This window comes from Ranitomeya variabilis, chromosome 6 (genome assembly GCF_051348905.1).
Source record: "Ranitomeya variabilis isolate aRanVar5 chromosome 6, aRanVar5.hap1, whole genome shotgun sequence".
In the NCBI taxonomy this organism is placed as follows: Eukaryota; Metazoa; Chordata; class Amphibia; order Anura; family Dendrobatidae; genus Ranitomeya; species Ranitomeya variabilis.
In genome coordinates, this window is record NC_135237.1 from 339,481,838 (window position 1) to 339,497,387 (window position 15,550).

At 42.5% G+C, this 15,550-nt stretch overlaps 1 protein-coding gene across 2 annotated transcripts in view; it reads right to left on the reverse strand.

Annotated features, from left to right (window-relative positions):
* LOC143782428 (uncharacterized) overlaps nt 1-15,550 on the reverse strand; it is a 150,625-nt gene that overhangs the window by 11,803 nt on the left and 123,272 nt on the right. For both annotated transcript variants that reach the window (XM_077269844.1, XM_077269845.1), the window contains exon 6: nt 374-518. In XM_077269844.1, coding sequence (XP_077125959.1) covers nt 375-518 — 144 coding nt within the window. In that variant the 3' untranslated portion in view covers nt 374. The remainder of the gene's footprint in view (nt 1-373; nt 519-15,550) is intronic.

The following is a 15,550-nucleotide window of genomic DNA, read 5'->3' on the forward strand; positions in this document are numbered from 1 at the left end:
AAGTCAATGGGACTCAAGTATCGGAAGGTATCCTGGATGGTTCCCAGGGTCTGAAGGAAAGGAAACTCTCCTTCAGGCCCTCGGATCCATATTCATGTAAAAAATAAAGAATTAAAATAAAAAATATGGATATACTCACCCGTCCGGGGGCCCCTGGACCTTACCGATTGTAACCGGCAGCCTCCGTTCCTAAGAATGAGCAGTTTAAGAAATTCGATGACGTCGTGGCTTGTGATTGGTCGCGTGCCGCTCATGTGACCGCTCACGAGACCAATCACAGGCCGCGACATCATCGCAGGCCCTAAACTAAAAGATGGATTACAGCATCTAAAAGTTGACAGAAATATAGTTTTGAATCATAATACAATTTTACCTCAATTGTCTGTACTTTTTTTCCTCTCTTGTAGGTCTCCTGTAGAAGTTTCACACATTGAAGAGTAGATGTGGTTGGCATGATCCTCAACAGCATTGTTTACTTCACTAGGTAAAAGGTTTACACCACTATAATCTCCAAATATCTATAAAGGCAGGGAAAAACATGGCATTGTCTTTGAAAAACAGTTGCAGTATTTAAAAAGCTACTTAATGAAAACATACATATGTTGTAATCCACATTATCAAGATTCAATGATGTATGGGGAACCATAAATACCGTTATGACCATGTGATATTTCAGTTTTTCTTTTTTAACCTTCCTCTAGTGTTAGCTTTCTGTTACTCTTTCTTATGTTAACGGGTCGGTTTTGACCTGTGTCTTAAATCACCCCTAGGATACTCTAAAAACAGTTATTTATGATCCAATTTGTTTCTTACCTTTTAGTCACCTTGTTAGGGTTTTTCATCCATGGAAGGATTGATTTTAATATTTTTGTTGTGGCCCCCTTGGCCTTTTATTTGAGAGCATACCCTTCATTTTCAATATAAAAATATTGTCAAATGAACCTCAAGAGAATAATATAAACTTAAAAAAGTTTGTTACAGTATATTACCTGACCATTACTGAAGGGTTTTAGAACACATTTCTTAAATGTAAAAAAAATACATATATATATTTTATATTATTAACTCTAGTAACATCTATGGTGTTACGGCTCAATTTTGACCCATATCTAACTACTTTGTGAAAAAGGCAAAAAACAGATTTTTTTTTATAGAACTTTAATACAAATAAAAGATGAAAATTATATTAACATTAATAGCAATAATAATAAAAAGTAGCTTTTCTAGGTCAAACAAACAACAATCAATCAAGCAAATCAAATCAACAGAAATCAAGTACTAGTTTTTAGATGCATTAGTATTTAGATGCATGTGTGGCAAAAATTGACACTTTTTGTGTGTTCTTTGCAGAGGTATTTTTTGCAGGCGAAGCACGATGTGTTTGTCTTTCTGTCCTTATTGCTAGGGCAGACCTGACACCTCTTTCTTTTAGAATCAGGTGGTCTCACTGGGGTTGTGGCTGTTGTGGTTGATGTTGAGGCAGGCCTGGTTGAGGAGGATGCTGGTGATGATGCTCTTTGTGTTGCTGTGGGTGTGGACGAAGCACTTGTTGAGCTCTGGAGTTGTCGGACCAAGGCTGCAGCGGCTGGGTCTCGGGGCACTCGTTCCCTTTGGTCAATGTGCGCCTTGACAAGGGATCTTCCTAGTTCCTCAAGAAACATCCTCCACTTGTTTTTTTTCTTTGAATTCCATCCTTGGTGAATGTGGGTCCACAACACAAATGGATTGCATGCTGACACATCAAGGATGTTGTAAAATACAACCATTGGCCATCTCCTAGTCATTCGCTGGCAAGTGTAGGTGGCAGTCAGCTTGTCCAGGTTGTCCACTCCTCCTTTGTTTTTGTTATAGTCCAGGATGATTATGGGCTTTTTGTCACTTCCTGATGACACAGCTGCATCTTTGTGAAGTGTGAACATCAGTACCACATTCCGTTATTTTTTGGGGCAGTATGAAACAGCAGGGGTGGTGTCTGTAAAAACAAACTTTGAGGAAAGTGGAGCCCTGTCCTTCATCTGCAACAATTCAGCGGGCAGCTCAGGTTTGTTTTTTTCCACTGTGCCCACCATGATGATTTTCCCCCTGAAAAATTGTCACAAGTAATGTTGTGACCCTGCAGTCCAGTAGTCATATCGAGGACTACACGTTTTCCTTGGTTTTTTTCAAGGATGCCACTTGCAGACTTGCCTGTGTAAATCTGTAGATTCCATGCATAGCTAGTTTTTGCATCACAGGCTGCACAGATTTGTATGCCGTATTTGCCTGGCTTACTTGACATGTATTGACGGAAGGGGCATTTTCCGCGGAAAGGAAGAAAACGTTCATCTACTGTCATCTCTGGCCCTGGGTTGAACATCAGTGGAAGGAGCTGCACCCATTTCTCCCAAACATCCCTGATGGGAGCAAGTTTGTCAGATTTTGTTCTGGTGTCTCTGTTGTCAAATCTGAGGACTCTTGATATCATTTGAAACTTTTGAAGTGACATTGTTGCCCGGAAAATATTCCTGCCTGTCGATGCGTCCCAGAGACTATCAGTGGCCTCATTGCAGGATTTGCACACTCCAGCAAGGAGAAGAACAGCAATGTAGGCATCCAGGACATTATCATGAAGGTCATTGCACATGTTGCAGTGGACTTTTTTTCCTTCAAGGTTTGTCATAGCAATAATGACTTTTTTTTTTATTAACAATGGCATAAACAGATCAAAACATGTCTTGATGTCACTTACTCTTGCCACAGCAAACCTTGTGATCCCAGAGGTCATTTTTATGACATTTGCAGCATCAGCTCTGCCATGTACATCTGGAGGTACTGAGCTCCAACTGATCTTGCCACTTTTGGATTTGAATCTTTCAGCGAGAGCAGCTTCAGCACCAGTGACCTCCTCATCAGACTGATCAGAACTGTCTGTGTCTTCCGGTTGATACTCCACATCATCTTCCTCCTCAGAAACCTGTTCATCTGTATCAGTTTGCTGCTGTGTGTCCTCTGATTCATTATCATCTAAGATATAATCCAGAATTTGGCTTACATCAAATCTTCTCCTCATTGTTGCATGTGTAAACTGGAGATGTATACTCTGCAAAGTACCAACTCTAAGCTGATTTGGCCATACATGCCTGGACATGTCCCTAACTCAAGTTATTGGAGGTAGAGCTGGCTGTGGGCTGTTGGTTTATATTGTGTTTATGAGTTCAGTTTTGGGACTTATTATTGTTTTTTTACTCTTGTATTAGACCTGGGTCGAAATTGACCCCAACAACACAAATGTTATAACTTTATTAAGAGCATTTTACAATTTAGTAAAATAGTTTTATTTTATTGTATTTTGTTTAAAAATAAGTTCCTGAAAAAGTCAAAAAGTCTTGATGCAATAAACAAATGTATGTAGAATTTGTATGCATTTAAAACCTAAAACGGGTCGGTCACGACCCTAACACTAGAGGAAGGTTTTAAAAAATTTGCAAACATTTCTACATTTCTGTTTTATTCAGTCAAGATGAAGTGCAGAGTGTACATTAATGAGAAAAAAATTGAACTTTTTTTAATTTACCTAATGGCTGCAATCAAACAAAGAGATAAAAATTTAAAGGGGTCTGAATACTTTCCATATCCACTGTATGTGTGTTGCTGTTTGGCTTTGGAGGTACTGAGATTCACAGTATTAAATTAACACATTGCCATCTATAAGTGCCATATTTCAGAAATCTACAGCACAGATTTACATGTTCATGTGCATAAGTTCTAACATCTTGTTCACGTCACCAGAATCAGAACAACTTGGAAAATTCCTGAATATTTAGAATATAATACTTTAACAGCAAAAATATACAACTTATGATTTTCCTCTTTGCAACACATTGTGTATTAACAGAGAGTTTTTATGCATAGCTCAGTTCATTCTTTTGGGATACAATCTCCTTTCGAGGGGGAGGACAAATCTGATCAAACAGTAGTTATGTAGACATAGCTTTAATGTTTGTAATGGGAAATTATCCTTATAAAGAGCCACCATAATTTCTAAGGACATACACAATCTAAATTAATTTACTTGTACAGTGCATGTGAAGAAGCATTATCGCTTGCCCTTTATAAACTTGTTTCCTGAGAGATGTTGAACCATCAAAGTGTCGCTGGGAATGCTGTAACCTTTACTGAGGAAGATGAGGATTTCACTTTTTGCTAGTATTAATTTTGAAACATTCAAATGCATTAAATTCACTATTTAAAAAAGCAGAGTTCACAGCCAATTCCATTCCAAGAGAAAACAACCCGGAGCATAAGTCTAAGAATACGAAGAAACTAATTTGTTTTTATTAAGGGAGGATAGATGGGCTGGACAGTTAAAAATCAAAGGAACCTAGGGCTACAATTGCAATTCTAATTATGTGACCTATTGTGTCACCTGTTATCATGGCAAATGCAGCTATCTATTAATGTAGATAGCAACACTTGAGAAACAAACACACATTTAACAAGAATGGCACAAGAGTTGACATGCTAAATTTTGTAAGATGCCCTTTAATCAACTCTTATCAATGTAATACGTGCTGCAATCTTTTCAAAACTGCCCGTGTTTTAAGCGTTCTCTTGCTTTAAGCAGTCGTTTTTTTAGACCTTGAATTACTACCATTCAGTGATTTCATGACAGAAGAATCTCTCTTAACAAAACATTATGTTTGTCATTTTTTTCCCTAGAGAAAACAGCACTTCTAGTGTCTTTATCCTGTCTGGTAGATTAATTACGGTATTACATTACCCTTTGTCTCAAATTTGGTTTAAGATATATAGCGTATACATTTTTCATTAATACGTTAGCATTTTTGAACTGGGAGTCCTGAGAACTGCCTCTGATTGCAACTGCTGCTCCTCTCTTCATTAGCAGGCCTTTAAACCACTTTAGGGTTCGGAAACCCTGAAACAGTCAGAAGTAGAGACATATTGATTTTTTGGCTGGCTTCTACTGGGATGTTACCCGTTCTCTATACATCATGGTATAGATTGAAATCTGCCATCGGTGGAGCTGCGTCACGCACAGCTGTAAGTGAAGTTGCCTCAGGAAAATGAACACTGGTGTTCTCTTGAAGCAACTTCGCCTGACAGCTGTGCCAGATTCTACATAAGGCCGCCCATGTGCCAATGCCCTAAGAATATCCTTACACTAATTTTTTTTCAGGAATGGAATCGACGCAATCGAAAGTATGGTTTAATTAAGACTATTAAAGGAGTCTGTACGCAGTGTCCAATCCACAGCGAATACTGACAGTGGAAACATACCCTTACTCATTTCTATAGCAAATCAAGTAAAGGGTGTGTTGTTATTGAGTCATTTTACTGAGTTTCTGGGGCAGTATCTGAGCAGAAAGCTCATCAAGAGAATGCCAAGAGTGTGCAAAGCAGTCATCAAAGCAAAAGGTGACTACTTTGAAGAACCTAGAATATAAGACATAATTTCAGTTGTTTCACACTTTTTTGTTAAGTATATAATTTCACATGTGTTAATTCATAGTTTTGATGCCTTTAGTGTGAATGTACAATTTTCATAGTCATGAAAATACAGAAAAATCTTTAAATGAGAAGGTGTGTCCAAACTTTTGGTCTGTACTGTAGATGTAGCAGAGCTAGATCTGTCATGGAACAAATTGATTAGCAACATAAAGGTGAGGAATACTGTTGCTTTTTTATTTTTAACTCTTTTGCAGATGACAAGAGCAATGGTGGCAAGGGCGAGGTTGTAAGTGTGGTTTAATTAAGATTATTAAAGGAGTCTGTATAATTCTTTCAATTAAAATACTTTATTCTGGGTGTCTGTGTTTTAAAACAATGTTACTATGGGGTTAGTAATGAGAGCGTCTTATAGATGCCTCTCCATTACTAACATTTGGGCTTGATATCACCTAACAATACAAAGGTGACATCAGCCCCCTACTATCACCCCACTTGCCACCGCTACAGGGCAAGTGGGAATAGGGAGGCTAAGTGCCAGAATTGATGCATCATAGAGATGCACCTTTTCAGGGACAGCTGAGAGCTGATATTTTTAGCCTGGGCACAGTATCCATGGCCCCTTCCTAGGCTTTTAATATCAGCCCGCAGCTGTCTGCATATCCTTTGCTGGTTATTAATTATAGGAGGACACTACATCATTTTATTTTAGGGTCCCCCATTTTAATAGCCAGTAAAGGCTAAGTATACCGTTGTGAGGTGATATTTATAGCCTGGGAAGCTCCATGGGTATTACCCCTTCCCAGGCTATAAACATTGGCCCCCCAGCCATCGGCTTTCCCTCTGCTGGTTATGAAAATTATGCGGGAGCCCACTCAATTTTTTTCCAAAAAGTAATATTTTATTAATTAAATACATGTACAGTAAGCTGCACACACACTGTACTAATTGTATACAGATGCCTGTATATCTACCTATTCTATTTGTATTTACTGTATGTAATGCATCTCTTGCATCCTATCAGCTCCTGCAGTGATTTTACAGTACACGGGAGATGAATTGCCGGCTTTTCTTCTATCTATGTATGTTATATATATATATATATAATATATAAATATATACATATATATATTGTATATACAGTATATATGTTTGTATCACTTACATCTATATATCTGTGTACTCTATGTGCATATATTTACGATGTGTAAATGACAGAGCAATTCTCTGTGTAAAAGCTCATGTTAAAATTGCATTGCAATTGGATAGCAATCGCACTGCATTCGGTTGTAAATCGGATGCAAGGTGTGAAAAATCGGATTACACTCGCATGACACTAGTGCGACTCTCGACAGGGTGACTTGGACCGATTTTTCATACGATTAGTGTGACTCCGGCCTTAGGCTTTAAAAAATTCTTCAGGAAAAAAAAATCTTTCAAAACGCTTCAAAACCTATTTAAAACAGGTTCAGGAAATGCTGTAGGAAAAGAAAAACATTTCCAAACTCCCCCCTCCACGACACACTATCAGGCCATGTGCACACGCTGCGGCTTCCATTGCGGAATTTTCCGCAGCGGATTTGATAAATCTGCAGGGCAAAACTGCTGAGGTTTTTCCTGCGGATTTATCACGGCTTCTATTGCGGATTCCGCTGTGGGTTTACACCTGCAGTTTTCTATTGGAGCAGGTGTAAACCTGCGGCGGAATCCGCACAAAGAATTGACATGCTGCGGAATGTAAACCGCTGTGTTTCCGCGCTTTTTTTTCCGCAGCATGTGCACTGTGGATTTTGTTTCCCATAGGTTTACATTATACTGTAAACACATGGGAAACTGCTGCGGACCCGCAGCTGCGGATCTGCAGCAAAATCCGAAGCGTGTGCACATACCCTCAAGGTTATGCTCCCACAATGAGCTTTTGCTGAGTTTGTATATTTTCTCTGGGCAAAATTCCAGCAAAGTGGATAGGATTTATTAAAATCTCATGCCCACTGTGCCTTCTTTATGCTGCATATTCTGACCTAAGGCGCAATTTTGGTATCTGCAACATGTCAATTCCTTTTATGTGCAGATTTTGTCCATAAAATTGATTAAGATGAGGAAATTTGCTGGTAAAAAATGCATATGTGGAAATGCACTTTAATCTGCACATGAATATATCAATAAAGTTTTGTCAAAGCTAAATTCCAGGAAGTATTGAAAACAAAGCAGCTTTATTTATAATGTGAGATACCAAAAAGAGACAAAAAACTGTGTCAAAAACACAATAAAATGCATTGAAAAAAAATTTAAACCAATATTGGTAATGGGTGCAGGAATGCTACAGAAAATCTGCATCATCAAAAATTCATCAAATACTCATCATAGAAACTTAGCCTAATAGAAAAAGAAAGCTTTATGAAGTGTTTTCTGCTTGAAAACTTTTTGATTTTGGATTTATTCATAAATCTTGGTGTGAACAAAGCCCTAGGGTTATGTGCACACTGAGTTTTTTTAAGGAGTTTTTGGAGCAGCAGCTCTCCACATACTTCTCATAATCTCAAAACTCCTCAAAAACTTGGAGTTTCCTCTGCAAAAAGATTTGGTGTGCACATACCATAGATCGCTTTGTTAGGGTGATTTGACACGTCCAGATAATTCCGGTACCGGAGAACATGGTACCGGAGTTATCCGTGTCCGTGTGCTCGTGTGGCACACGTGTGACAGCGGTGTGCCACCCATGTGCCGCATCAGGACTACACAGATGGCCACCGGGAAGCAGCGCTACAGTAAGCGCTGTCCACTGCTTGTGGTGCTGAAGCTGGCTGTCATCCGTTCTCCCCTGCTTGGCCGGTGATCAGCACAAGCCAGGGAGAATGAATGAAAGAAAACCCGACGTGGGGTCCCCTGTTATGACCCCAATGGCAGAGGGTCTCAGAAGTAATTACCAAGTCTGCAAACACAAAAAAACAGCTCATAGGACAGTGGTAACTGGGCTGACCATATAACTAATCCTAGCACCACAAATAGCAGCAGCCGGGGAACGTGCCTACATTGGTTCTAGACGTCTCGCGCCAGCCGGAGAACTAACTAACCCTAGAAGGGAAAAGATAGACCTTTCTTGCCTCCAGAGAAAAGACCCCAAAAGTTGGATACAAGCCCCCAACAAATAATAACGGTGAGGTAAGAAGAAAAGACAAACGTAAGAATGAACTAGATATTTAGCAAAGAGAGGCCCACTGACTAATAGCAGAATATAGTAAGATGACTTATACGGTCAGCAAAAACCCTATCAAAATTTCCACGCTGGATATACAAGAACCCCCGAACCGTCTAACGGCCCGGGGGGAGGATACCAGCCCCCTAGAGCTTCCAGCAAAATCAGGAATCACATTTAGTACAAGCTGGACAAATAAATAAGAGCAATGCAAATAACCAAAAAACAAGGAAGCAGGACTTAGCTTAATTTTGCAAGAACCACGACCAGCAGACAGGAGCAAACAGAAAGGAACTGATTACAACGTTGCCAAGCACCAGACTGAAAATTCAGGAAGTTTATATAGCAACACCCCTGGACTAACGACCCAGGTGGGTGCCAAACTAGGGAAAGACAATCCCAGAGTCATATCACTAGTGACCACAAGAGGGAGCCAAAAAAGTCTAATTCACAACAGTACCCCCCTTTAAGGAGGGGTCACCAAACCCTCACCAAGACCACCAGGGCGATCAGGATGAGCAGCGTGAAAGGCACAAACTAAATCGGCCGCATGCACATCAGAGGCAACCACCCAGGAATTATCCTCCTGACCATAGCCCTTCCACTTGACCAGATACTGAAGCCTCCGCCTGGAGAGACGAGAATCCAAGATCTTCTCCACCACGTACTCCAACTCGCCCTCAACCAACACCGGAGCAGGAGGCTCAACAGAAGGAACCACAGGTACAACGTACCGCCGCAACAAAGACCTATGGAACACGTTGTGAATGGCAAACGACACAGGAAGATCCAAGCGAAAGGACACGGGATTAAGGATTTCCAATATCTTGTAAGGACCGATGAAGCGAGGCTTAAATTTAGGAGAGGAGACCTTCATAGGAACAAATCGAGAAGACAGCCATACCAAATCCCCAACACGAAGTCGGGGACCCACACCACGGCGGCGGTTGGCAAAACGCTGAGCCTTCTTCTGTGACAACTTTAAGTTATCCACCACATGATTCCAAATCTGCTGCAACCTATCCACCACAGAATCTACCCCAGGACAGTCAGAAGGCTCCACATGTCCCGAGGAAAAACGAGGATGGAAACCAGAGTTGCAGAAAAATGGCGAAACCAAAGTAGCGGAACTAGCCCGATTATTAAGGGCAAACTCAGCCAACGGCAAGAAGGTCACCCAATCATCCTGATCTGCAGAAACAAAACACCTCAAATAAGCCTCCAGAGTCTGATTAGTTCGCTCCGTTTGTCCATTAGTCTGAGGATGAAAGGCAGACGAAAACGACAAATCAATGCCCATCTTAGCACAGAAGGATCGCCAGAACCTGGAAACAAACTGGGATCCTCTGTCAGACACGATATTCTCAGGAATGCCGTGTAAACGAACCACGTTCTGAAAGAACAAAGGAACCAGATCGGAAGAGGAAGGCAGCTTAGGCAAAGATACCAAATGGACCATCTTGGAAAAGCGATCACATACCACCCAGATGACAGACATGCCCTGAGACACCGGAAGATCTGAAATGAAATCCATGGAAATGTGTGTCCAAGGCCTCTTCCGGACAGGCAAGGGCAAGAGCAACCCGCTGGCACGAGAACAGCAAGGCTTAGCTCGAGCACAAGTCCCACAGGACTGCACAAATGACCGCACATCCCGTGACAAAGAAGGCCACCAAAAGGACCTAGCCACCAAATCTCTGGTGCCAAAAATTCCCGGATGCCCTGCCAACACCGAGGAATGAACCTCGGAAATGACTCTGCTGGTCCACTTATCAGGAACAAACAGTCTGTCAGGTGGACAAGAGTCAGGTCTACCAGCCTGAAATCTCTGCAACACACGTCGCAAATCCGGAGAAATGGCTGACAAGATTACTCCCTCTTTAAGAATACCAACAGGTTCTGCGACTCCAGGAGAGTCAGGCACAAAGCTCCTTGAAAGAGCATCAGCCTTCACATTCTTTGAACCTGGTAAATACGAGACCACAAAGTCAAAACGGGAGAAAAACAATGACCAACGGGCCTGTCTAGGATTCAGGCGTTTAGCAGACTCGAGATACATCAGATTTTTGTGATCAGTCAAGACCACCACACGATGCTTAGCACCCTCGAGCCAATGACGCCACTCCTCAAATGCCCACTTCATGGCCAACAACTCCCGATTGCCAACATCATAATTCCGCTCAGCGGGCGAAAACTTCCTAGAGAAAAAAGCACATGGTCTCATTACAGAGCAACCAGGGCCTCTCTGCGACAAAACGGCCCTTGCCCCAATCTCAGAAGCATCCACTTCAACCTGAAAGGGAAGTGAGACATCAGGCTGGCACAAAACAGGCGCCGAAGTAAACCTGCGCTTCAACTCTTGGAAAGCTTCCACGGCTGCAGGAGCCCAGTTAGCAACATCAGAACCTTTCTTGGTCATATCCGTCAAAGGTTTAACAACGCTAGAAAAATTAGCGATAAAACGACGGTAGAAGTTAGCAAAACCCAAGAACTTCTGAAGACTCTTTACTGACGTGGGTTGAGTCCAATCATGAATAGCTCGGACCTTGACTGGGTCCATCTCCACCGCAGAAGGGGAAAAAATAAAACCCAAAAAGGGAACCTTCTGTACTCCAAAGAGACACTTTGAGCCCTTAACAAACAAAGCATTCTCACGCAAAACCTGAAACACCATCCTGACCTGCTCTACATGCGAGTCCCAATCATCAGAAAAAAACAGAATATCATCCAGATAAACAATCATAAATTTATCTAGATAAGACCGGAAAATATCATGCATAAAGGACTGAAACACTGAAGGAGCATTAGAGAGCCCAAATGGCATCACCAAGTACTCAAAATGACCTTCGGGCGTATTAAATGCAGTTTTCCATTCATCTCCTTGCTTAATGCGCACAAGGTTGTACGCACCACGAAGATCTATCTTGGTGAACCACTTGGCACCTTTAATCCGGGCAAACAAGTCCGACAACAGAGGCAAAGGATACTGAAATTTAACAGTGATTTTATTCAGAAGCCGATAGTCAATACAAGGTCTCAAAGATCCGTCCTTCTTGGCCACAAAAAAGAATCCCGCACCAAGAGGGGAAGAGGATGGACGGATATGCCCCTTCTCCAGAGATTCCTTGATATACGAACGCATTGCGGTATGCTCAGGTACAGACAGATTAAATAATCTTCCCTTAAGAAATTTACTACCTGGAATCAAATCTATAGCGCAGTCACAGTCCCTATGAGGAGGGAGAGCACTGGACCTGGACTCGCTGAATACATCCTGATAATCAGACAAATACTCAGGAACTTCCGAAGGAGTAGAGGAAGCAATAGACACCGGGGGGGAATCACCATGAATTCCCTGACAGCCCCAACTTGACACAGACATTGCCTTCCAATCCAAGACTGGATTATGGGTCTGTAACCATGGCAGACCCAAAACGACCAAATCATGCATTTTATGCAGCACAAGAAAACGAATCACCTCCCGATGTTCAGGAGTCATGCACATGGTTACCTGTGTCCAAAACTGCGGTTTATTTTCCGCCAATGGTGTAGCATCAATACCTCTAAGAGGGATAGGATTTACCAACGGCTCAAGAACAAAACCACAGCGCTTGGCAAATGACAGATCCATAAGACTCAGGGCAGCACCTGAATCCACAAACGCCATAACAGGGTAGGAGGACAATGAGCAAATTAAAGTCACAGACAAAATAAATTTAGGTTGCAAATTACCAATGGCGACAGGACTAACAACCCTTGTTAGGCGTTTAGAGCATGCTGATATAACATGTGTAGAATCACCACAGTAAAAACACAACCCATTCTGACGTTTATGATTTTTCCGTTCATTTCTAGTCTGAATTCTACCACATTGCATTAAATCAGGTGTTTGTTCAGACAACACCACCTGAGGATTAGCGGCTTTGCGCTCCCGCAAACGCCGGTCAATTTGAATAGCCAGCGCCATGGAATCATTCAGACTTGTAGGAATGGAGAAACCCACCATCACATTCTTAATGGCTTCTGAAAGGCCATTTCTGAAATTAGCGGCCAGAGCACACTCATTCCACTGAGTAAGCACGGACCATTTCCGAAATTTTTGGCAATACACTTCAGCTTCATCCTGGCCCTGAGAAATAGCCAGCAAGGCTTTTTCTGCCTGAATTTCAAGATTGGGTTCCTCGTAAAGCAATCCGAGCGCCAGAAAAAACGCATCAATATTTGCCAATGCCGGATCTCCTGGCGCTAGCGAGAAAGCCCAATCCTGAGGGTCGCCCCGCAAAAAAGAGATAACAATTTTAACTTGCTGAGCTGAGTCTCCAGATGAACGGGGTCTCAGAGACAGAAACAATTTACAATTATTCCTGAAATTCCTAAACTTAAATCGGTCTTCAGAGAAAAGTTCAGGAATAGGTATTTTAGGTTCAGACATAGGACTACTAGTAACAAAATTTTGTATGCCCTGCACACGAGCAGCAAGCTGATCTACACTTGTAATCAAGGTCTGGACATTCATGTCTGCAGCAAGCACAAGCCACTCAGAGGTAAAGGGGAGGAAGAAAGAAAAAAAAAAACTCAGAATTTCCTTTCTTATAATCCCACTTCTGCAATGCATTAAACATTCAACTTAGGCCTGGCATACTGTTATGACCCCAATGGCAGAGCGTCTCAGAAGTAATTACCAAGTCTGCAAACACAAAAAACCAGCTCATAGGACAGTGGTAACTGGGCTGACCATATAACTAATCCTAGCACCACAAATAGCAGCAGCCGGGGAACGTGCCTACGTTGGTTCTAGACGTCTCGCGCCAGCCGGAGAACTAACTAACCCTAGAAGGGAAAAGATAGACCTTTCTTGCCTCCAGAGAAAAGACCCCAAAAGTTGGATACAAGCCCCCAACAAATAATAACGGTGAGGTAAGAAGAAAAGACAAACGTAAGAATGAACTAGATATTTAGCAAAGAGAGGCCCACTGACTAATAGCAGAATATAGTAAGATGACTTATACGGTCAGCAAAAACCCTATCAAAATTTCCACGCTGGATATACAAGAACCCCCGAACCGTCTAACGGCCCGGGGGGAGGATACCAGCCCCCTAGAGCTTCCAGCAAAATCAGGAATCACATTTAGTACAAGCTGGACAAATAAATAAGAGCAATGCAAATAACCAAAAAACAAGGAAGCAGGACTTAGCTTAATTTTGCAAGAACCACGACCAGCAGACAGGAGCAAACAGAAAGGAACTGATTACAACGTTGCCAGGCACCAGACTGAGAATTCAGGAAGTTTATATAGCAACACCCCTGGACTAACGACCCAGGTGGGTGCCAAACTAGGGAAAGACAATCCCAGAGTCATATCACTAGTGACCACAAGAGGGAGCCAAAAAAGTCTAATTCACAACAGTCCCCCCTATAATTTACAACCAACCAGGCAAAGCTCACAGGTGCGGGCTTCTATTCTCAGACTGGTAAAGGGCCATGGATACAGGCCCCCCAGCCTAAAAAAAGCAGCCCGCAGCTGCCCAGAAAAGGTGCATATATTAGATGCACCAATTCTGGAGCTTTGTCTGGTTCTTCCCACTGCCCTGTTGCATTGGCATATGGGGTAATGAGGGGTTAATGTCACCTTCCTATTGAAAGGTGACATTAAGCCGGCGTAGTAATGGAGAGGTGTCAAAAAGATACCTATTCTTTACTAATCCCACAGTTGTTAAAGGGTTAAAAACACACACAGTAAGAGAAAAGTGTTTTAATGAAATAAAACAATACACACAGTTTTTTCATGTTTATTCTTCTGTCATTCCAAGCAAAACTCTCGATCTCCTGGAAAAAAGTCAAAATAAAAAAAACAACAATATACCATACCTGTCCACCGTACAGTCAAGTCTCACAAGATAATCCTTATCTGGGGCATTTTCATTTTACAACTGGGAGCGCTGCTAATGCGACCACTCCCAGCTGCAAATGACTGGGGAATGAATGAAATGCAGGGAACTGAGCTTCATTGACTAGCGGTGATGTTACCGAAGCTGCACCCCCTGGGGGCATGAACTAAGATGAACTCTTCAGCCTGGGAAAATGCCAGCTAATTTTCCCACGTTGAAGAGTTCATTTGATGGATGAAAGCCGCAATGGATGAAAGCCACGTTCAGCACCATACGAAGAGGAATAGCGGCTTACAGTAGCACTGCTTCCCCAGCAGCCGTCAGTGCACATGGAGGACAGTGTACAATGTTCTCCATGTGGTGTCCCTTCTCCTTTTGTTCCTGCCATCGTTTACCTTCAACTGTTGAAGGTAAACGATGGCAGGAACAAAAGGAGAAGGGACACCAGGACGGGAAAGGAATACTGACAGTTGGCTGGGGAGACAAAGGCAAGGCAGCGGGGATGGACCGGAGACACAGGAGGAGCGGAGCTGTACGGAAAAACAAAGGGAAGAGGTCAGGTATGGGTAACCAGATAAGGAGGCACACAAAGGGTAGTAAGCCACAGGAGCAGATGGGAGGACGGGATGTCCGGAGGACGTGGGGCCAGAATCACAAGTAATACACAAATGATCCACAGGCACCGCTGGGAGGAAGAGGCAGGCAGATAAGGAAGGCGGTGACATACCTTCTGGTTCAGAGTCCTCCAGGAGCACAGAGCGGAGAAGCAAGAGCGGCCAGGATCAGTGAGAAACAAAAGCGCGTGAGCCACAGAACCCTGCGTGCGCGCGAACCCAAGAAGAAGGAAGAACTGGCCGTGCAAAGAGGAAACCCAGAAATGAGCAGGGACGCGCTGAGATGCCGCAGAGTGGTGAGTATCATAGGTTACCAGCGGAGAGGTGAGTGGGAGCGTGACACAGTCTCCGGTATGTGAGAAAACTGTCACTACACGTACCGGTGGCACTAACGTGTGAAACTGGC